This window comes from Scyliorhinus canicula, chromosome 10 (genome assembly GCF_902713615.1).
Source record: "Scyliorhinus canicula chromosome 10, sScyCan1.1, whole genome shotgun sequence".
Lineage (NCBI taxonomy): Eukaryota > Metazoa > Chordata > Chondrichthyes > Carcharhiniformes > Scyliorhinidae > Scyliorhinus > Scyliorhinus canicula.
In genome coordinates this window covers 187455408-187479360 of record NC_052155.1, presented here as the reverse complement: position 1 = coordinate 187479360, position 23953 = coordinate 187455408, and the positions used below count along the sequence as shown (strand labels likewise).

At 45.2% G+C, this 23953-nt stretch overlaps 1 protein-coding gene across 2 annotated transcripts in view; it reads right to left on the bottom strand.

The window, feature by feature from the left end:
• Positions 1-782: 782 nt before the first annotated feature.
• The window catches only part of cnot10 (CCR4-NOT transcription complex, subunit 10), a 34401-nt gene continuing 11230 nt past the window's right edge, over positions 783-23953 (bottom strand). For both annotated transcript variants that reach the window (XM_038810358.1, XM_038810359.1), the window contains exons 8-18: positions 22519-22668; positions 20599-20801; positions 20373-20494; positions 19286-19462; positions 18319-18402; positions 16944-17057; positions 14458-14588; positions 10742-10777; positions 9168-9295; positions 4743-4818; positions 783-2287 (exon numbers count right to left, since the gene is read on the bottom strand). In XM_038810358.1, coding sequence (XP_038666286.1) covers positions 2139-2287; positions 4743-4818; positions 9168-9295; positions 10742-10777; positions 14458-14588; positions 16944-17057; positions 18319-18402; positions 19286-19462; positions 20373-20494; positions 20599-20801; positions 22519-22668 — 1370 coding nt within the window. In that variant the 3' untranslated portion in view covers positions 783-2138. The remainder of the gene's footprint in view (positions 2288-4742; positions 4819-9167; positions 9296-10741; positions 10778-14457; positions 14589-16943; positions 17058-18318; positions 18403-19285; positions 19463-20372; positions 20495-20598; positions 20802-22518; positions 22669-23953) is intronic.

Here is a 23953-nt window from a genome sequence, read left to right as displayed (position 1 = left end):
CTGGAATGTGGTGACTAGGGGCTTTTCACAGTAACATTATTGCAGTGTTAAAGTAAGCCTACTTGTGACAATAAAGATTTTTTTTAAAAACATGGAGGCGAACAAGAAGTGTAAACAGACAATGATGCAGAACAGTGCTGTGCTCAGAGTTGCTGCTCAGACAGATAGATTTGGAGCTCGAGAATCGAGTGAGGGGTGCAGGGAGAAGCAAGGTTGGCGAATCGTTGGTCTGGACTGACTGTGTTCAGTTCTGGGCACTGAACCTCAGGAAAGATTCATTAACCTTGCAGGGGGCGAAGGCCGATGCCATGGATTAGAGCTTTAAATTACGAGGGCCGATACCAAAGTGGGCTTGAATTCACTTGCGAGTTGATGGAGGAATTTCTGTTGGATAATGGTATCAGGGGAGAGTTACGATGGGGTTAAGATACACATTAGCCACGATCTGACTGAATGATGAAACGGGAGCTGCTCCTCCTGATCCTGGTATCCCGAACAAACAGATCTGACCTCTTAATGCGTCACCCAAGAGGTGGAATTAAAAACACAGGACAATAAATATTGAATGCCCTTATCTAGAGCACAGACATAGTTGTAGCTGCTATTGCTGAACTCAAACTAAATGGCCAGAAGTAGAGAAACAAATGCAAAATTCTGCAGATGATGGAGTGCTGCCAATATCCAGCAGGTCTGGCAGTGCCTGCAGAGAGAGACAGAGTTAATCATTTCAAGTCCAATACAATTGTTCTTTGGAACTGAAAAAGAGAAAATTCAGCACAGGGCACATTTCACTACACTTGTACTTTATTAACAATTGCAGAATAACTATTGCTCCAAAATATCATTTTATTTGCTATATTTACGAATTCCTCTGTTTCAACGGGTCACATTTTACAATACATTTGAATCTCACGGCCCTGCACTAACCGAGCTGGTGGCCTGTTCACTGGGGGTGGAGAGAGCACGGCGACAATAATTATAGCTGCATTCAATCATCCCCTGGTGTAACCGGGGCTGTGAGCTGCTGCTGATGGATCCGCCCAGTGTGGTGGAAGATTCCGGGCACAGCTCACAGCGGCCAATTCGAACAGCCTAAACCAGCATCTGCGGGAGTGGATCACTGGAATCGCAAACCCCTTTGGCAAATCAGGTTTTGGTCAGCTGCAGTTTGGTAAAGTGAGAACCTACCATCAGGACTATAGAATCACATTTTCCATTTCCCACCTTCCCTGATTAAAATTCCACTATAAAACTCTTTTGTTCTTTATTTATTTGGTATATTCAACTCTTAATATCTTTTGCTAGGCCTTTCTTTACACAACGGATATCTCGTGAAGAAAAAATAAACGTCGCCCCTGAAAAGCTGCCGTATATGCCAGCTTGGTAAAGACTATTTACAAACGGTGGTTAGTGAAGTTCCCATAAATATTCAGCAACGGTTGCTTTGGAGAAACTGTATTCCTGGAGATTTAATTTGGTTCAGTCTCGCTGTGGATTACCGCGCCCTGTTCCAATCTCAGCCAAGTTAATGTTGTCACCAACACTTCAAAGCTGAACCAAAGGTACCTGTAAGTCTGGCCTGCTAAGGGGCAAATATTTGCAATATAATTTACAGAACCATTTGCCAATGTTTCACTTGCTCTCCCAGTGTCAGAACTCAGCTAGCAATCCCCATGACAGTTAATATATAAAAGTGTTCTATAACACACACACATACATAGTGGTTTGCTAAAGGGGCAATATAAAATGGTGTCGTTAACATGAGAGTATTCATTGGATCACTTTAATAGGTGGAAGTATTAACAGAGAACAGCTATAAATACTGTAATTACAAATCATTACCCAGAAAAACATTTAGAAAAACTCAATAAACTTCCAAATTCCAGAAACATTATGAATCTAGCCTCGTACTACTGCCAGGATACGTTTGAGGTCTAAATGGGGTTTAAACCTAAAACAAAATGCCATCTGCAGCTTTATCAAAGGACCGGTTGTAGAGTCTGCATTCCCCGACAGCTAGCTGAAAATTCACAATGAGGTTTTCTTTATTTAAAATCGTCCCCACCCGTTCCGACCCTCTTTTCCAGCTGCAAGCGCATCCGGAAGAAAGCACTCGGACAGCGAGCGGCGTCGAGGTCTCATTTCCGCTGCCCGGTGTTGAACAGCGATGGCTGAATGGTCTGGATGGATTGAAACACTGGCTTCTTTTTCACATCAGAGGACAGGGCTTTCAGCGAGGGCAACAGCTGGTTCCTTTTGATGATCTGAAGCGCCAACTGTGTGTTCCCTGCCCATAAAAATAACACCCAGACACACCAATTAATGAGGTGAATGCGGTTTGAGAAATATAACTGGACAATGACTATTAGCCAGCAGCTCTCTTGCGCTCTCTCACAAGAGAAAATATCAAATCCTTTATTTATTTTTATAATCTTTGTCACAAATAGGCTTACATTAACACTGCAATGAAGTAAGGGGCAGCAGGGTGGCGCAGTGGGTTAGCACTGAGGCCTCACGGCTCTGGGCCACTGTCTGTGTGGAGTTTGCACATTCTCCCCGTGTCTGCGTGGGTTTCACCCCCACAACACAAAGATGTGCAGAGTAGGTGGATTGGCCACGCTAAATTGCCCCTTAATTGGAAAAAAAGTGAATTGGGTACTCTAAATTTCAAAACCACTGCAATGAAGTTACTGTGAAAAGCCCCTAGTCGCCACATTCCAGCGCCTGTTCGGGTACACTGAGGGAGAATTCAGAATGTCCAAATGACCTAACAGCACGTCTTTCGGGACTTGTGGGAGGAAACCGGAGCAGCCAGAGGAAACCCATGCAGACACGGGGGGGGGGGAACACGCAGACTCAGCACAGACAGTGACCCAAGCCGGGAATCGAACCTGGGGCCCAGGTGCTGGAAAGCCATAGCGCTGACCACTGTGCTCTCCCTTCATCTTAAACACCTCAATTTGATCACCCCCGAATCTTCTATACTTGAGGAAATACAGACCCAGTTCTGTGCAACCTGTCGTCACATTTTAACCCTTTTAGCCCCAGTATTATTCCAGTACACTCCCATTGTGGCCTGCCCAAAGAGCAATTTACCTGTTGTGAGGTGTGCTATCCTAACGGAATTCAATACTCCAGTGCTTTGTATGACTGCATCATAATTTCCCCCTTGCGTACCCACCCCGCCCCAACCTTCATATCCCAGCCCCCGTGAGATAAAGGCAACAAAATGCTTCACTCTTCAGCCGAGGATACAGAAGGGACTGACCACGATGGCTCCATGGGTGACAGGTTTCACCTACACGGAGAGATTGGAGAAGCTGGGGTTATTCCCCTTCGAAAAGTGAAGGCTCAGAGGAGACTTGATCACGCCGTTCAAAATGGTCATGAGTCTAGACACAGCAGACAAAAGGGAAACTGTTCCCCCCCCCCCATTGGTGGGAGGGTCAGAAAGCAGAGGAAAACCATTTTATGCAGCAGGGCAGTTAGGATCTGGCATGCACTGTTTTGAGAGTGGTGGAAGCAGATTCAATCATGGTTCTCAAAAGGGAACTGGGTAATTATCTGAAGTGTAAAAAATGTGCAGTGCTCTGGGGAAAAGGTAGGGGAGCGGGACTGGGTGAGTTGCTCTTGCTGAGAGCTGGCATGGACTGGGCAGGCTGAATGGCCTCCTTCTGTACTGTGACCATCATCAAATACTAGAACACTTTGGTTGTACGAGATAGGGGGTTTACAGATTAAATTCACCAAATTCACACTCCCAGCAGGCAGCAGGGGTTAATTAAAGTTGTATCCTCAGTGACCTGCAATGGATCCTAGCTAAGCAAAGCCTTGATTTTACAATTCTCATCTGCCTTTATATATCGTTCCATTGCTGTAACCTTAGAGATCTTTCCACTCCAATTTGACCCCTCGAGCATTCCGTACTCCCATCAATGGTGATGTACATTCAGTTGCTAAAGGGCTAAAGTTTTGGCACTCCCGCCCTCTGCCTTATTCCTCAGGATCTACCACTTCAACTAGGTTTCCAGTCCCCTGTCCTCAGGTCTCCTTATGTAGCTCGGTTTCAAACTTCCTGGAAAGCGCCATGGGATTGTTTTGTTACATTAAGGAGGCTTTCTAGGTGCAAGTAGTAGTACAGATTCTTCAAGCACGTGCCCCTTTCAATCAGAAGATTGCTGAACGTCCCAGTGCAGGAGAGCATCTGCTGCTGATGAAAGGAACATGGACACAGGAGCAACGAACCAGGAACAGGATCCGATACACCAGCTAGGATACCTCTCGAAGGGGCCCTGTTACCTCCCCACTGGGTAGAATGATTGCCATCTTGTTTAACTTGCACAGCCATGTAGGGGGAAATGCGGATTTTTATGCCAGTTGAAAATAAAAACAGAACATTTGGGCTAAATTATTTCTCTGCTGCCCCACCCCTCAGGAAAACCACCCACATAATCAATAAAAATTAATGACTTATTCAAATAAGGCCTGGAGGAAATAATCTTCCCCTCCGTATGTTTTGGTTACAAGGTGATATTTTAAATATAGTTGAAGCAGGAACCTTCATTGGCGACATAAGACCAGAAGACATAGGAGCAGAATTAGGCCACTCGGCCCATCGAGTCTGCTCCGCCATTCAATCATGGCTGATATTTTTCTCATCCCCATTCTCCTGCCTTCTCCCCAGAACCCCTGATCCCCCCTTATTAATCAGGAACCTATCTACCTCTGTCTTAAAGACATACCGTTCTGCAACTCAAGGTAAACGGCCAGTAGGATACCTTCCGGAGGAATCTCTTTAGGATTAACCATCGAAGCAGCCTGCAATTTAAAAACAAAGTCAGAAGGATGGCTGATTGTGCAGTTACATTGAGGTTAAAGGCTTACGGAGAATAGGACACATCTGCAGCATTTTACAGAATGTTTTCTAGAAACCCATCCAGACCTCATCCATAACATCCTGTCAGCATTATTCACACAACAAAAATCACTTGCTGCCAATGTAAATGGAAAGGTTTTTATGGACTCTTTAGGAAAAAGATAAAAGTGATTTGCACGACTCAAAATGAAGAATGAGCTCATTTTGGTAAATAAGGAAACACCGGTCACTCAAAAACTTCCCTCGTTTCAGAAGCCTCTCACGACTCATTCATTTTCGTCTATTAGAAGTAAGAGCAACATAGCAGGGATATACATAAGGGAATGCTTCAGAGAGTGGAAGTGCTAAAAGTAATTCAGGTCCAAGTGACGGGCAACTCAGAATAGTGAAAGAGGACAAAGTGAGGACTGGTGTTGATTTTTCAGAGTTAATTAGAGACAGAGCATTGGAGGGTGGCAAATATTACGCCCGAGCTCAGAAACAGGGACAGACATGTTATCGTTCAATCAACAGTCAAAACAGCCTGCAATTAAAGATTAAATAAAAGAAACATTAAGCAAGGCACAGGCTGATCAGAGATAGGCTACACATCTATTGTATATTCAAGGCCGAGTTAGACAGATTTTTTGATCAAGAAGGCAGTCAAGGGCAACAAGAGGCAGGCAGGAAACTGGAGTCGAGGCCAAAATCAGATCTGTCAGGGTCTTACGGATAGCAGAGCAGGCTCAAGGGGCTGTTTGGCCTACCCCTGCTTCTGTTTCTTATGTCCTTATCTGACTACGTATTAAAATCTTTCGGAGGGGGCTGCACGCTGGCGCAGTGGCTAGTCCTGCAACCTCACGGCGCCGAGGTCCCAGGTTCGATCCCGGCTCTGGGTCACTGTCTGTGTGGAGTTTGCACATTCTCCCTGTGTTTGCGTGGGTTTCACCCCAACAACCCAAAAGATGTGCAGGGTAGGTGGATTGGCCACGCTAAATTGCCCCTTAATTGGAAAAATTGGGTACTCTAAATTTAAAGAAAAAAATCTTTTGAGAGAATGACGGAAATTACAGTTGGGTCAGGGAGTGGTATGCATGGACACATGATAAACTGGCACAGAAAAAACAGGCTGGCGTATCGACAGTCCAATGATATAAACAATAAAACAACTGTAGGGATAGAGAAAACGGCTGAAAGCTGAAGGGATTCTGATAAATGGATTTTAGTCAGACTGGGAGGAGGCAGGCATGAGGGTTCCCCAGGATATGTTTTTTTAACATTTGCTTATACACATAGGCACAGAGAACAGGGTCAGAGGCTAACAGGAACAATAAACACTCCATTGTCAGGATCACTATCCTGAATATGGAGCGAAGGTCAAGTTCCATCATTTAGCATCATAGAATTCCTACAGTGTAGAAGGAGGCTATTCAGCCCATCAAATCTGCACCGACCCTCCGAAAGAGCACCCCATCTTTGACCCACTCCTCCACCTGATCCCCATAACCCCACCTGCCCTTTTGACACTTGGGGCAATTTATCGTGGCCAATCCATCTAGGAGTAAATCGACACAGACACAGGGAAAAAGTGTAAACTCCACACTGATAGTCACCCGAAGCCAGAATTGAACCCAGATCCCTGGTGCTGAGAGGCAGCAGTGCTAACCACTGGGCTGGTGCGTGGCATTCCAGGATTTCTGCTGGTGCTTTGGGAATCTGATTATTTTGTGAACAATATAAGAAGTGACATTACCGACATTGATTCATTAATGCGTATTTAGTTGGGATTCCTTTCCATTTTTAAAAGTGGAGGATGGATAGTAAGGTAGCATGCAAGACGTGCAAGTTCAAGCTAGGAATCTGACATTTGGCAGTATGAGGCAGGGAGCGTGAGCTTTTTGAATCCAGTTGGTTCAATCTTGGGCCTGAGGTGACGCAGAGATAGCCCAGGAATTTAGTGTGGGAATTCTGCCGCTTGGTTACATGGGATCTGGCACCATCTCAGGAGGGATTGGGAGGAAGGGGGCAATCTAGTCAGGGTGCTTGGAAATATGCGTCACAGATTTAGGATGCCCACAAAAAGAAGGGCTAGAAAATTTATTTTCTTTAACCCTGGATTGTTAGGGCATGGAATGAGCTACCAGAAACTGGTGGAACAAGAATACAAATTCTCTTTTTCAGGGGAAGTGGCTATAATTTCTCAATGTTATGGACAAAGGACAGGGTCATTTGCTCTCAGATACCAGCAAAGGGACAAGAAGCCAAATGGCTTCTGGTGCTGCGGAATGCTACGATTCTTTGATCTTTGGCTGGAATGTTCAGATTGCGATACCTGTTGTCAGATAGCAGGAACAAAACCCTGGCTGAAATAGAACAGCAAGGATAGGCTGTCAGGGTAGCAGATATACAAGTCCCCAGAGGTACACAGGTTAACAAAAGACCCATTCAGATGTCAAATGGCTTCCAGCAAGGAGGAAGAAAGCACAATGCAGGTTTAACAGGATTTGAAGATTAGAAGGAGAAGAGGCAGTTTAGACATAATTTAGTCCGCCAAGTCTTTGCAACAATCAATGTTAAATCATCGACAGCATTCAGGCTGGACCTGGATAATTAGGGCCAGGAGTAGAGAAAGTAAAATCAGAAAATGGCACAAGCTATTACCATCCCGGACCAGAGACTAGAATACTGGACCGAAACTCCAATATTTTAGTTTATTTTGTATGACTGCACGGGAAGACTCTTTTGCTCTAGGAGTGACTGCATGAAGAAATAGGGATTTTGTATTTTTAAAACAAGACTGTATTATAAATACAATATTAAACTATTTAACTTTACACCCGAAAAGAACAGCTTACAATTACCCCTTAAACACAACAACTCAATTTCCCGTTAGACAACAAGAAAAGAAACGTACAGCTCTCAATGCATCTTAAATCAGCATGACAGAGTAATACTTGATTTCCAGAACAGAGTTGGCTCCTGTTAGAAACTTCAGATGCTGGTTAAACATCTTCAGAAAGCTGGTTCACCTATCGTGTTTCAAGTTGTTCCTTGTCCTCAGACAAGGCTGCTCTGCTTTAAAGATTATTACTCTTTTTATAACTATCCTACTGGGAGAGAATTGTGGACTCGGTGTCAGACAAATCAATTCTTCAATTTCTTTCCAAAGCTTTCTCAAAATCTCTCCGAATCTCTTAGCTCCACCCAGCAATGACATCATCTCCCCAAACTGAATTAACAAATTAACTCTCCAGGTTGAAAGCACATTAACTCCCCAGTCAAACCACAGTGCATTAGCCCAGACCGAAAACACATTCCTCTGGTCAATTTCACCTTCATTCTCCTAAAAGCTCCCAGGCCCTGCAAAACAAAATCCTTTTTTAAAAACAGGACCACTGCAGTCAAACACACTCGAACCCTAGGTTTTCAATCCTTAAATGCCCAATATTTAGAATCCAATAGCCCTAAAATCCGCCATTCGTCACAGTGCAAAATCAGGTTAAAAGGTGAAACCTAAATTCAGACAAGCAAGGATGGGCTCCTCCTGTGAGGAAATGTCTGGTGTAATGAATGTAGGAATTTCATATACATATTGTTTTGTATGTGACTGCTGCAGTAATGTTTTTAAAAATCCAGTTTAAAAGAGACAGACAATTTGGCTGCAGAACGTGCAACTAAGATGTTGTAAAAGGGAATTCATTCCAGCCACGTATACGGTTTACAGAATAGGGCAAATGAAATTTTGTTTAAGGTCCCCTGGGAAGGAGATAATTAGAGACAGTGTTTAGCCCGAGTAAGATGGTCATAACCCAGTTATTGGGATGACGATGATGTAGTTACTGGGAGGAGCCGGGGCTGAAGCAGTCAGGTAGGGAGTTTTCAGGTTTAGTTTTTGGCTGGAAGGCAAGCCGAGAATCAGTTTCTGAAGAATATAATATACCTATTTGTGTGTGGAGTCACTCCTGGGACAAAGTATCCTTTCCTCACCGTCTTACAAAAACAAAATATTGTGGCTTCTGTCCAGTATCCTAGTTACTGTTGGGGTCTGGTCCCGGATCGTCATACTGGAGCCTTTCCTCATTTTAGTTGCTACACGCTTAGTTAGTTCGATATGTGATTGGTAATTTGGACAGGAGCTAAGGAGCCTATGATTCTGTGAAGCTTCCCCCAGGTGTGACACAGTATAAAGAGAGAGGCAGGACAATCGACCGACCGTTCAGACTTGACCCAATTAAAAGGCAGTGGGGTCAACCATGGTACTGGATGCAATCTACATGGATAGGGCTAAATTCCACTGTCTTGCTTTTCTCACCTGGTGAAGACACTTGCGTGCCTTGTCATATTCACTGCGGAGGCAATACGCACTGCCAAGATTGAAGAGCATCATTGCACAAGCAGATGAAACAGAATTGGGGTAACACTGCAGAATCTGTCTGCCAGCTGTAAAGGGCATAAAACAACACCAATTAGAATCACAGAGCAGTACAGCACAGAGGAACTCATTTGGTCCATCATGTCTGCACCAGCTTTTCTGACGAGCGATCTACTTAATGACACTCACCTGCTCTTTTCATCAAACCCTTGTAATTCTTTCTCCCTCAAGGATTTATCCAATTTCCCTTTGAAGGTTGCGAGAGACCACCACATACAGGCAGTGCATTCCAAATTCTAACCACGCCTTACACAAAACCCCTCTCTCACAAGAACGAGGTTGTGCCGGCCATTCGGCCCCTCGAGCCCACTCTGCCATGCAATAAGATCATGCTTGAACTTTCACGTCAACTACACCTTTGCACACTATCCTGATTCTCTTAATATCCAAAAATCTCTCAACCCTTGATGAATATACTCAACAACCGAGCGTCGACAGCTCTGTCGCTGAAGAATTTCAATGGTTCACAATCCTTTGAGTAAAAGTAAAGGTGGTTCACCTCAGCTCCGTCCTAAATGGCCAATCCCCTATCCTGAGACTGTGACCTCAACCTTTAAGACTCTCCAGCTAGGGAAAACATCCTCACAACATCTACCTCATCAAACATTTAAAAAATGTTATGTTTTAATGGGATCCTCTCATTCTTGTAAACTCCAGGAAATATAGGCCTAGTCTACTCAATACCTCCTTACAGGACAATAGGCCTATTCTACTCAATACCTCCTTACAGGACAATAGGCCTAGTCTACTCAATACCTCCTTACAGGACAATAGGCCTAGTCTACTCAATACCTCCTTACAGGACAATAGGCCTAGTCTACTCAATACCTCCTTACAGGACAATAGGCCTAGTCTACTCAGTATCTCCTTACAGGACAATCCTCTGAATCCACAAATCAGTCTAGGGATCCCTTGCAACATTCCCTCTAATAAAAGTAGGTCAGTGAGCACAGGATGAAAAGGACATTAAAAGCTTGATTATCCGGTTATATATTGATGCATAAAGCAAGAAAATCAAACCAAAATATCTACAATAGATGATTTTACAGGAAACTGTCCCATATTGCTTCTCCTCCCCCCCCCCCCCCCTCCCCCCCCCCCCCCCCCCCCCCCCCCCCCCAGATGAAGTATATGCCTCCCATCAAGATATTGCTGATCAGATACAGTTTAAAAAAAGACAAAGTTCAAAACTTTAAAAAGTTGCATGAACTTTCCAGGCTGACATCTGCCATATTCGGACTCCCCATCCTCTTTTCGTCATGTAGTCACTCCTTCCCTCCATCCCATAATAGACTCTTTGTTGGCTCTGTCTTTGATCAAAATAATATCAATTCTCTCCCTTCTTCCAGTTCAAGCGAGAGGTCACCGGTCTGAATCATTAACTCTATCCTGACTGGCTGTGTGTTTTCCAGAAATTGCTATTTTTATTTCCGTTTTCTAGTATATATACTTACAGCTTTCCATCTGTTCATTTTCCCCTCGGTCGGATCCTGGAAAGAAAAAGCCAACATTTGCATTTATTTTCCGCATAACCGACACACATGTAAATTCCATTGCTCCTGTTTATTACATCACTCTCTGAACTGAAAGAAAATGCACTCATTCTCTTCCACATAGATATAAAATTTACAGTGCAGAAGGAGGCCATTCGGCCCATTGGGTCTGGTCTGCATAAGCCCTTGGAAAGAGCACCCCATTTAAGCCCACACTTCCAACCTACCCCCGTAAGCCCACCTAACCTTTTTTTGGACACCAAGGGCAATTTATCATGGCTAATCCACATAACCTGGACTGCGGTTTCACAGGCTGCAATATGAGGGGGGCATCATGTTAGCACAGTCGTCAGAGGCTGAGAATCCTGTGACGAGTATCTCTCCTCCTGACCCCACAAACCCTGTCCACCATCTATAAGGCACAAGTCAGCAGTGTGATGGAATACTCTCCACTTGCCTGGATGAGCGCAGCTCCAACAACACTCAAGAAGCTCGACACCATCCAGGACAAAGCAGCCCTGCTTGATTGCTTCCCCCTTCCGCAAACATTCAAACCCTCTGCCACCGATGAACATTGGCAGCCGTGTATACCACCTGCACGGACACACTAAGGCTCCTTAGTTAGTTTCTTCCAGACCCACGACCAGTCCATCTAGAAGGACAAGGGCAGCAAACGCATGGGAACCCCACCACCTGGAGGTACTCCTCCAAATCACTCACCAGCATGACTTGGAAATATATCGCTGTTCCTTCACTGTCACTGGGTCAGAATCCTGGAACTTCCTCCCTAACAGCACTATGGGTGTAGCTACACCACTTGGAAATGAAATGAATTGAAAATCGCTTAAAGTCACGAGTAGGCTTCAATGAAGTTACTGTGAAAAGCCCCTAGTCGCCACATTCCGGCGTCTGTTCAGGGAGGCTGGTACGGGAATTGAACCGTGCTGCTGGCCTGCCTTGGTCTGCTTTCAAAGCCAGCGATTTAGCCCTGTGCTAAATAGACTGCAACAGAACAAGAAGGTGGATCACCACCACCTTCGCAAGGGCAATTAAGAGATGGGTGGGCAATAAATGCTGTCCTTGCCAGCAATGCCCACATCCTGTGAATGCATTTTGAAAAAACTGAGGTGCTGTGGCCACTGGAGGGGCTTTCTGGGCTATGGCAACATTGCTGGAAGGAATTCCAAAGTTCAGGAACAGTCAGAGGAGACTGGAGCCTGAAGATGATGTAAAGTTTGGAGTTTTTGCTGAGTGGGGGTGGGGTGACACACTGATAGGGGGAAAGCGAGTGAGAGTGAGAGAGAGAGAGAGTGAGAGTGAGAGTGAGAGTGAGAGTGAGAGTGAGAGTGAGAGTGAGAGTGAGAGAGAGAGAGAGAGAGTGTGTTTCAGAAATGAGGACAAAGCCCTGGATATAGAACATAGAACAGTACAGCACAGAACAGGCCCTTCGGCCCTCAATGTTGTGCCGAGCCATGATCACCCTACTCAAACCCACGTATCCACCCTATACCCGTAACCCAACAACCCCCCCCCTTACCTTACTTTTATTAGGACACTACGGGCAATTTAGCATGGCCAATCCACCTAACCCGCACATCTTTGGACTGTGGGAGGAAACCGGAGCACCCGGAGGAAACCCACACAGACACGGGGAGAACGTGCAGACTCCGCACAGACAGTGACCCAGCCAGGAACTGAACCTGGGACCCTGGAGCTGTGAAGCATTTATGCTAACCACCATGCTACCCTGCTGCCCCTTGAATGTATGAAGTGTTGCGGGCAGTGGGGAAGTAGATGTAGTGCTTGCTGACGCTGGGAAGGCCTCTGCCACAGACGGTGCCTTGGCTGTAGTCTGTAGGTTTTGGTTTTTAGCTATGGATAGGTGCAGCTGCCATCGGTGACTGTGTGCAGGCGTGTACATGGGCTTTAGCCCAAGCCAGTGCCCACTCCCACAACAGTAATCAAGTTCAGCAGTAAACTTAAATAGATTTCCAACGACATTTGGACAATTTAATGTGGGGAAAAAAAACACGTTTCTCCGTTTGTAAAAATGTTTCACAGGTTACCTGGTTATATCCATTCCTTTAAAACAAAACCTAGATGGTAAAGACGAGAAGAATTTGCTGAACATTCTTTGGGCAATGCTGACACCTTGCTTCAGCTTCTACAAAATCAGAATTACTCCAATTCTGGGCACTTCCATTTAGGAAGGATGTGAAAGTCTTGCAGAGGAAGCAGAGGCGATTTCCCAGAACAGTACCAGGGATGTCAAAGTCACCCTAATGGGTCACATTCTCAACCAAGAGAATCAAAGTCAATAAAAACTGGGATGTTGTGAAGTGGCCAGAAGTGTTGGAGTTTGATCATTGTAAATCCAGGTCACTGCTGGAGTTGAAATACCAAGCAGTGTCTTACTGTCTTTGGCATGACCAAGGGAAGGTGTTGTGTTTGTATAGGCTAACAGGGGTGAGGCAGGAATGCGGAGTTGATGTTACAATGGGCTGCACGGTAGCACAGTAGTTAGCACTGTTGCTTCACAGCACCAGGGACCTGGGTTCAAATTCCGGCTTGGGTCACAGTCTGTGCGGAGTCTGCATGTTCTCCCCGTGTCTGCGTGGGTTTCCTCCGGGTGCTCCGGTTTCCTCTCACAAGTCCCGAAAGACGTGCTGTTAGGTGAATTGGACATTCTGAATTCTCCCTCAGTGTACCCGAACAGGCGCCGGAGTGTGGCGACTAGGGGATTTTCACAGTAACTTCATTGCAGTGTTAGTGTAAGCCTACTTGTGACAATTATAAAGATTATTATTATATCAGCAACAATCTCACTGAATGTCGGAGCAGACTCTATGGGGCCATGATCTACTCCTGCTCCTAATTTGTATGTTCGAATGAGGGACTTCCCGGCATCGGAGATACTGGGATTGTTCTCCTTAGAGCAGAGAAGGTGAGGAGATTTAATAGAGGTGTCTAAGATTGAGGGGTTTGGATACAGTAAGTGAGGAGTAACTGTTTCCACTGGGAGGACAGTAACTAGAGAACACAGATCCAAGATAATTGGTAAAAGAATCAGAGGGGAGATTCAAAGAATCTTCTGTACACACGAGGTGATATTGATCTGGGACATGCTGCCTGAAAGGACATTGGGAGCAGATTCAACTATAACTTGAAAGGGAATTGGGGGAATACACATTTGCAGGGCTACGGGGAAAGAGCAGGAAAGTGGGACAATTGGAGCTTTCAAAGAGCCAGCGCAGGCGAAATGGATCGGTGGCCTTTTGTGTTTTATTATTCTGAGTGTCGATGGAAATATTGCCCCCAACTTGGACTATTCCCGAGCGATCGCTCCTTCAGACAAAACAAATCTCCAAACGGATACGGGTTAAAAACTATGCCAGATAGGAACGCACGGTGGCGCAGTGGTTAGCACTGCTGCCTCACGGCGCCGAGGTCCCAGGTTCGATCCCGGCTCCGGGTCACTGTCCGTGCGGAGTTTGCACATTCTCCCCGTGCTTGCGTGGGTTTTCCCCCCACAACCCAAAGATGTGCAGGCTAGGTGGATTGGCCAGGCTAAATTGCCCCTTAATTGGAAAAAGTGAATTGGGTACTCGAAATTTATTTTTTAAAAAACTATGCCAGCTAACAGTGTTGATCATTCAGGCAAACATTAAATTATTCACCTTGATCCTGTTCATTTGATGAAACTCCCAGGAACACATCGGTAACGTTTTCAGGATTCAAATGAGTGATAGCATCAGAGATCCTGTCCAGGGAGATGAGCGACTCTGCTGCGTACAAGTGGCCCAGAAACCTAAACACAATTACAGACGGTCAGAAACACCAAATTAAAATAACACATTTAAGGAATAATTTCAAGCTATGCAAATAATAAGTTTGATCAAAGTACCATTAGAAGCCCAATATTTCAATGAAGCTTTTTAAAAACGATATGAAAACAAATTCCTAAATTAACCTCCAACAGCTTATATACGACGTTAATATAATAAAGCATCTCAAGGTGTTTCAGATGAGCATTATAAACAGAATGAGTCACATGGCGCCATATTAAATCAGATGACCAAAAGCTTTGTCAATGGAGTAGGTTTTAAGGAGTGTCTTTAAAGTGAGGTGGAGGAGTACAGGGAAGGAATTTCAGAGATTAGGGCCTAGACAACAAAGGCCCAGCCATCAGTGATTAGGATCAGGGATGCACTCAAGGCTGGAATAGAGAAGTTCAGATATCCTGGAGTGTTGCGTGGAAAATAATTAGATAGGGAGGGGTGAGGCCATAAAACCAGGGTGTTGCTTGGTTGGGAGTCAATGCAGGTCAGCGAGCACAGCAGCCCGAGACAGGGGTAATGTCACACAGGCGGAGATGGGCTGGCTCAGTAATGGAATGAATGAGGTTGAGAATCTCTTCTCAGGATCAAATGGGTCAGCCAAGGTGCGAACAGACTGGCTTAATCTCAGATTGTTGCTGGGAGAGGGATGGAGTCAGTAGCTCGTGAATGAAATTTAGAGTAGGGACCAAAAACAATGGCTTTGGTCTTCCAATAAAACACGGCTCAGGACATTATCCCCTTGCCAACTCTGGTAACGAGGAGCTCAACAAGCTGCTGAGTGGACTCATCCTAGCCCAGGATGGAGTCCTGCCCAACGTCCTGGCTGTGCTGCTGCACAAAAACACAGATATCCCAGGAAGGTAAAAGGATAAGATCGGGGGAGGAAGGATTCGGGAGGGGGAGGAAGGGTTGGGAGGGGGGAGGAAGGGTTGGGAGGGGGGAGGAAGGGTTGGGAGGGAGGGACCTGTGGCCAGAGGAGCTAGAGGCGCAACAGGGGCAGAAACCTAATTTGTGATTGGAGAAGCATCTCCTCGCAGATTCTGCCTCCCACACTCACTGCGCCTCCAATTAAAATACTGTGGGGCAACCTTCCTTGAATTTTTCGCCCTATGGCTGGGTTTTATGGGGGCTTTTTTGTGAGATTTCCAAGATTAATTTGCCTGCTGCCGCTGTGCATTTTAAACCTGGGTAAAAAACATTCCAAAGCACTTCATAGTCAAAAAAAGACATGTTCCCCTGTGAAACAGAAATTGGAGGAGAGCATAAGATGTGGCAAGTACCTATAGAAAGTGTTTAGGAACGAAAACCAGCAATGACTAGGGGAAAGCAGCAAGGGAGTCTGTAAAAGCGCACAACTAACAGGATAATCAAAGGGGGCTATTTATAGACAAAGGATGTCAAGCTAAACCCGAGACTGAAGTAACAACTTGAATAACTTTGCCGCCTTCAGTTCTTAGAAGATGAAAATTGAATTAAAGGCGTACCCGAGGATGTGGGACAGCCACCACTGATAATTACTCTAAAGGGAACTGTACTAAAGGGGTTACAAAGGTGGTAAAGCTTTGACAGAAATCCCAGTGCACTGAAGGGTTTAGTGAACCGATAGTGGAGGTGGCACAAAAAGAATGGCTCTTGTTCAAACTCCTTTGGAAATAAGAAATGCGCTGACGGATTGAAGGGTGAAACTTGCTCAATCATGTTCAAGAGGGAGGTGGTAAAGTGAGGAAATTCTAGGGGCATAATACAGAATGAACTTGGTGAACATTCATGGTCTAATCACGGCCATTAAGCACAGGCTTGTGGAGGGGAGAACGTGTTTTATTAAAGTATCTGTTGTCTTCACTAATCCGAAATTAAAGGAATTACTGCGCATGGGTCATCAGCACAAATCTGAAGGGGCACATGAGAGATTGGTCGCAAAAATCAAGGATATTGCTCCCCTCAACACTCTCTCGGGATTAAACCAGCCAGCAGCCACTCTGACCCGGCTGAACATTTAAACCCACGTCCATCACCAGTATCAATGTCCACTTCTACCCTACCTCTGCCCCTCCATTAGAGAACTTCTCACTTTCAGATTCAACAGTAACTTTCATTCATCAGTAAATTCAGAAAATGAAAGATCTGCATAGCAATGGGGAAGGAGCAGAGTGGGGCTAAATGGATAATCATTTCAGCTAGCACAGGCAGAGTGGGTTGAATGGCCTTCTCCACAGTTCCATTTTCCATTTGAAGAATACGTTGAATACATTCAATAGTCCAAGCTTCAATATGCACTTGATTCACATGCAGAAGAACCGGTTATAGAACACTTGGTTACTTACTTTAACGACCCAGACAGTTTGGTTTGCTGTAGAAGATTCTCTGCATGATTTAAGGCCATGAGGTTGTCACCAAGTGCAAGAGCAACATATGCACTGCCAGCCAGTATAGAGCATCTGAGAGAACAGAGAAAACTTTTGACGTGATCAGTCTGTATTCTCAATCTTCTATTATTAATAATAATCTTTATTATTGTCACAAGTAGGCTTACATTAACACTGCAAAGAAGTTACGGTGAAAATCCCCCAGTTGCCACATTCCGGTGTTTGTTCAGGGAGAATTCATAATGTCCAATTCACCTAACAAGCACGTCTTTTGGGACTTATGGGAGGAAACCGGAGCAAACCCACGCAGACACAGGGAGAACGTGCAGACTCCACAACAGACAGTGATCCAAGCTGGGAATCGAACCTGGGACCCTGGAGCTGTGAAGTAACTGTTCTACCCACAGTTGAAACCTGTCAGGAATTACATCGCACTTATAATCTGTAGTCATTAGGCACAGCGGTAATGTCAGTGGACTAGCAATCTAGAGGCCCAGGCGAATGCTCAAGAGACACGGGTTCAAATCCCACCATGGCAGCATGGTAGCTTGTGGATAGCACAATTGCTTCACAGCTCCAAGGTCCCAGGTTCGATTCCGGCTTGGGTCACTGTCTGTGCGGAGTCTGCACATCCTCCCCGTGTGTGTGTGGGTTTCCTCCGGGTGCTCCGGTTTCCTCCCACAGTCCAAAGATGTGCAGGTTAGGTGGATTGGCCATGATAAATTGCCCTTAGTGTCCAAAATTGCCCTTAGTGTTGGGTGAGGTTACTGGGTTATGGGGATAGGGTGGAGGTGTTGAGCTTGGGTAGGGTGCTCTTTCCAGGAGCCGGTGCGGACTCGGTGGGCCGAATGGCCTCCTTCTGCACTGTAAATTCTATGTTAATCTATGATTAATCTAGGACAAAGGTTCGGCACAACATCGCGGGCCGAAGGCCTGTTCTGTGCTGTATTTTCTATGTTCTATGGCAGTTATGGTTGAATTTTAATTTAATGAATAAAGCTGGATTATAAAGCTAGCCTCTGTAATGGTGAGCATGAAGCATCGATTGGTGTAAAAACATAGGGTTGGGCAACAAATGCTGGTCTTGTCAGTGATGCCCACATTCCACAAAGGCTGGACGGAGGGTCATTGGAAAAGGAAACCCGCGCAGGGGGGATTAAATACGGAATAATTTAACCATCCATCTCGGAAGGGAACTGCAAGTGATGCTGAAAGGTGGGGGAACTTTATAAAGTGTCGTCCAAATCACTTTCTTCAATTCCAGCAACAGCTAGATCTGCTGAAAGAACAGGGGTGTTGTGTAGGTGGAGAAGGAATGGGAATGAAGCCTTACCGGAGATTGTCCAATTCCTCTTTCCTTAACGGAGAAGATGGCGGGCCTGGAACTAAGAACTTATCCCCTTCGTGAGGTTTACCACTGCAGAACGAGAGAAAATAAATTCAAGCACATAATAGTGCAGCAAAAGGAGTATTTTGATCAATTTGTCATGGGATTCAGGAGGGCAAAAGGACTGGCTAATCCATGCTAAAGTGCTGTTATGGTTGCCTCTGTGGAAAGTTAAGAGTCATGGTAATACAGAAGTAGGCCATTCAGCCCATCGAGCCCTTGCCAACTCTCTGCAGAGCCATACAGACAGTCCTATTTGCTCACTGGAAAGGGTGGGATTGGTGGAAGGGAGACCAGAACTGACAACCAGGGATCCAATATGATGGCTCAGGCCTCAACGATGTTTAGCTGGCGGAAGATGCCGGCTCACCTGACACTTGGTTGCTGGGAAAGGCACTGTGGCAGCAGAAGCAGGGGCGGGGAGTCGGGAGAGGTGGTGGGGAATTAAGAGTTGGCTGTAAACCATCACACAGGCAGAAAGTGTCCCTGTGGCTTTGGGTGATATCCCCAAAGAGGAGCATGTAGCCGAGGGAGGAGGAGGAAGAGGGGGAAGGGGAGGAGATAGAGGAGGAGGAGAGAGGACACAGACAGATCCATGGGAGATTACAGAGGTGATGCTGCAGAGTTGGAAAGAGAAACCATTGCCAGCAAAATTTCACCTTATTTAACAGTTGCTAATACGGAGCATTTTAGCGAGAATGTAAATTAAGAAGTTGCGCGCATGAGAAACGGGAGTAGATCATTTTGCCCTTCGAGCCAGCTCTACCATTCAAAAGATTGCGGCTAGTCTACGTAAACTGCGCCTTCCTATACTAGCCGCTTAATCCTCGAGAGACTATTACAAGATTCCACTACAACAAATTATTGATGATACATTTGTACGGTTACTGAAGTGTCTCCCGCTGTGCTGTACCTGCATGCCTCACTGTTTTCATTGCTGGTTTCACCACTGCCTGACTGGTTGAAATTTCTTAAACCATTATCTTTTTTGGTCTCCTGTTGATCTTCAGGAAGCAGAAGCAAGGCATTTCTTAAGCAGATGGCTGCAAACTCCATGCTGGCTACAGGAATGGCTGAAGACTGCCCATCGCTGTGGAACAAAATGAAAACAAGCCTACTTTATTCAAGGCTTCATGGCTTTAAAATCCAAACCTAGGGCAGCACGGTGGCTCAGTGGGTTAGCCCTGTAGCCTCACGGCACCGAGGTCCCAGGATCGATCCCGGCTCTGGGTCACTGTCCGTGTGGAGTTTGCACATTCTCCCCGTGATTGCATGGGTTTCGCCCCCACAACCCAAAAGATGTGCAGGGTAGGTGGATTGGCCACGCTAAATTGCCCCTTAATTGGAAAAAATGAATTGGGTACTCTAAATTTAAAAAAAAAAATCCAAACCCAAACTTTAACACAGGTTAATCTCAAATGTACCGTTCCAGCATTTCCAATGCAATTGACGGTTGGGCCTTTCTTGGTTGACAGGCAAGTCAGGCCCCAGGTTCCAATCCCCACAGATCGCAAGTCAGCCAATCTCAGCTGAGGAAAAGAAGAATCATACAGCACAAAAGGGGACCATTCAACCCATCATGTCTGTACTAGCTCTTTGATACAGCTATCCAATTAGTCCCACTCTTCCCCCATGGTCTGGTCGCAGTTATTATTTAATCTGTGCCCCCCCCCCCCCCCCCGCTTCCTCTCAGGCAGCACATTGCATTCCAGATTACAACTGTGTAAAATAAAACCTGTTTCACCCACTGCTGGCCCCAAACACCCAATCGTTTTTTTTTTAAAAAAACAATTATCGCAAATAACTTCTCAATTTCTGTTCAGCAGCCAATTCCACCACCCCACCAAATTATAAACTGTTTCCATACAGATAACATTCACACTTTTGACATTTAAACATTTTAAAAGTTCACGCGTTTGCACACCGTGTTATAGTCAGTTGTTCTATCGTTTACAGTCGCACCTGTCCTGTTCACCCCCCTCACCATGGAGCTCACTCACTTATACACGGTGTTCTGCATGGACTGCGATGCCAAGACTATCTTTTGGTGGTAGCCTTGACCCAGAATTGATTGGACAATCCCTTTTTTGCTTGGCAGCCCTCTGGTCTCTTGTTCTGACGTCTGAAGGAAAACAATGCCGAGATTCAACATGACGGGTCTGGGGGAGAAAAAAACCAACTGGGAACAAACGGAAAAGGAGTCTATGCAGGAACAAGTCCACTCACCCCCTTGTTGGCGGCAATGCAACATTCTGCCAGCCTTAACCAAAGGCGTGGGTTGGCGTGATATACCTGGACTGCCTCCATCAGACACTCAAAGGCCGCCAGTGGTCTGCCGATGTGCAGTAGCTGGATCCCACAGTTGTGCAACAGTTCATACCGTTTGTTTGTGAGCAATGTGCTCATAGGTCGGCCCGAAAACCTCTTCCCTAGAGGTTCATTTAAAAAAAAGCCGGAAAATTAATAAAACTCCTAATATTTAAACAGCGACAAGCAGAAATTGAAACTGTTCAATTAAAAACCATTTGAAAAAGCCACAGATTAGAGGAAAATAGTCTACCCAACCTGTCTCTGCCTCCAACTATCCAATGAAATGCATTGTGTTTTTCTGTCTAGCGCAAACATTCCAAATCAAAAACGGATTTAGAAGGACAATAATATGGGTTCTTTATTTGAAAATGGTCCTATATATATTGTGGCAGCATAGAACATATCTGGTCTGTAGAACTACTGCTCTGATCAGATGGCAGATGCCCATGGGATTATATATTCCTCCCTGTTCCGTGGTGGACAGTGATGGACAAGGTCTTAAGATACATAGGCCACAGTGAGAGTAGTGTGTGATAGCGCTGGAAAGGGTACAGAGGAGATTTACCAGGATGTTGCCTGGGCTGGAGAGTGTTAGTTATGAAGAGAGATTGGATACACGGAGGTTGTTTCCCTTGGAGCAGAGGAGACTGAGGGGGGACATGATTGAGGTGTATAAAATTATGAGGGGCACAGATAGAGTAGACAGGAGGACAATTTTCACCTTGGTGGAGGGATCAGTGACCAGGGGGCGAGAGGTTTAAGGTGAGGGGCAGGAGGTTTAGAGGGGATGTGAGGTGAGGGTGGTGGGAGTCTGGAACTTGCTGTCTGAAAGGGAGGTGGAGGCCTCAGAACATTTAAGAAATATTTAGATGTGCACTTACAATGCCGGGGCAGACACGGCTATGGGCCAAGTGCTGGGAAATGGGATTAGAATGGTGAGGTGGTTGACCGGTACAGACGTGATGGGCCAAAGAGCCTTTTCTGTGCTGTAGACTCTGTGACTATCACATCAGAGAGAAGTTAATCAGACACACATTTTCATGTCAGCTTTCAAACAAATTGACTGAAGTGAAACCTCATGAACATTTATGTAAGTAATGCCTTTTCTTTTAAATGAAAAAAACAGTCGTTTGCTTTGCAGCAACTAAACTGTAAGTGAAAAATGCGAGTCAGTTTCAGGGAAGTGTGCTTGGAAGTGTTTTTAGAACAATTGAGTTACGGCCGAAGCTACATCAGACTGTCCCTAAGGGCTGCACAGGCAATTAGGTACGTTTTTTTTTTGAAGTATAGCTTGTTCCAATGTAGAAAACCTGGCTTATGTGACACACCAAGGCCCCACAAATAGCAATGCAATAACGACTGGACAAAGCGTTTTAGTGATATTGACTAAACAATGAATATTGACCACAGAAACCAGGCAAAGCACCCCCAGCCTTTCCTTGAAATAGTGCCAGTGTGCTTTTTGTCTGCCTGAGACACCAGCAGGGCCTTGGTTAACATCACTTCCAAAAGCACCCCCCGCCCCCCGCAGCAATGTTAGCCCAGATTTTGTACTGAGGTCTCTGGAGTAAGGGCGGTGGGCTGACAAGGGGTGGGCAAGGGCAAAAAACACAAATCCACAACCTTTCCCTCTCCAGCGAGAATACCCCCCCCCCCTTGGGCCAAGGCAGACACCACCAAGCTGATTACCAGAATTCACAAAATAGGAACTTGAAACATTAGCAACTGCGTTTTATAATCAAGAATTCAATAAGCAACATGCACTCAAGCAACATTTAATTTCACCCCATTATCACAACAATAGGTCTGTTGAGTATTTGACCACATACAGCCCACCTTGGTCTGTGCTTGTTCCCGTTAACTGCACGCAAGCAGCATCATTCTCCTGTAAGGCCTTTTTAAAGTAGAAAATTCCAAGATTGTGTTTCCCCATGGCAAAATGGATGCACCCAAGGTTATTCCAGAACATACATCTAATACATTCACCTGTTTGGAGGAGAAAAGTCAAGAAAGATTTTTAAACAACTTCATTACCACGTAGAAAATGCCAAGAGTGATAGACGGCAAGATTTCAGATTTGAGGGGGTTTGATTTCAAGCTAAAGGTGGTTAATTTGATAAGAGTAGATAAGGAGAAACCGTCTCCACTGGCAGGAGAGGCAATAATCAGAGGGCGCAGATTGACAGCAATTGGTTAAAAAAAAAAAACGAGGGGAGAGTTGCTGCTGAGCTGTGCAGGCACGCAGAAATCTGCAAGGTCCCAGACAGAACCAGCTCCTCGATCAATAAAACATGCGCACAGCTACACAAAAAAAAAGTAAAATAAATCCATACTAAACAAAATGGGGCACACAGCACAACAACATTTTAAAGGGGACTTTGGAGATGGAAGATTTGTTTTTATGCACAGGTTACGATGACCTGGAAGGTGCTGCCTGCAAGGGTGGTGGAAGCAGATTCAAAAGTTAATTTCGAAAGAGGACTGGGTAAATACCTGAAAAGGGAGACATTTGCAGGGCTATGGGAGGAAGAGCAGGGCAGTGGGAATAATGGGACAGTTCGTTCAAAAAAGCCAGTACAAGCACTCTGGGCCGAATGGCGCCTTCTGGACTGGAGGATTCTATCAATTAGTGTTTCCCATGGTGAGATCTGTGAAAATTGTGCATTAACTGAAACCCACTGGAACTCGGCATTGTCAAATCAAATGAAGACCGACAGCCAGTGCAAAATTTGAGAGATGGAACTTGACGGTAAACGGAATATTTATTTCAATGTTTCACATCTGTCTGGACAATAAGATGCAATAAGTAACCAGTAAGGGGATTTTTCCCACTTGGATGAGCAAATGTTGGTCATGGGAAGAAGGTCATGCAAGGAAATTACTCCAGCACATTGTACAGAGACCAGAACCAGCAAAAAAACTTGTATGGCATCGACCAGTTACGTAAAAAAAGAGAAAGAATGAATAAAAGAGTTATTCTCATGTTCTTTCTGCATCACTGATCAAATGGAAGGCAAAGACTAGTTTTGCAAGAACTGAAGAAATTCAATTGCCCTCAACTGGAAGTGTGGGTGGGGCTTGTCAACCCACTCCAACAGTTGGCACCCGGCAAATCAAACTGAAACCATGTTTTTTGCCCCAGAAGAGGCAAGTTATGATTAGAGCATCGATCCTTTCTATAATTAAAATACAAAATTAACTGGCGAGAAAGAAAAGCTTCTGAAAGTGGACACAAAACCGATTTAGCAGAAAGAGGTACAAGGAACTGACA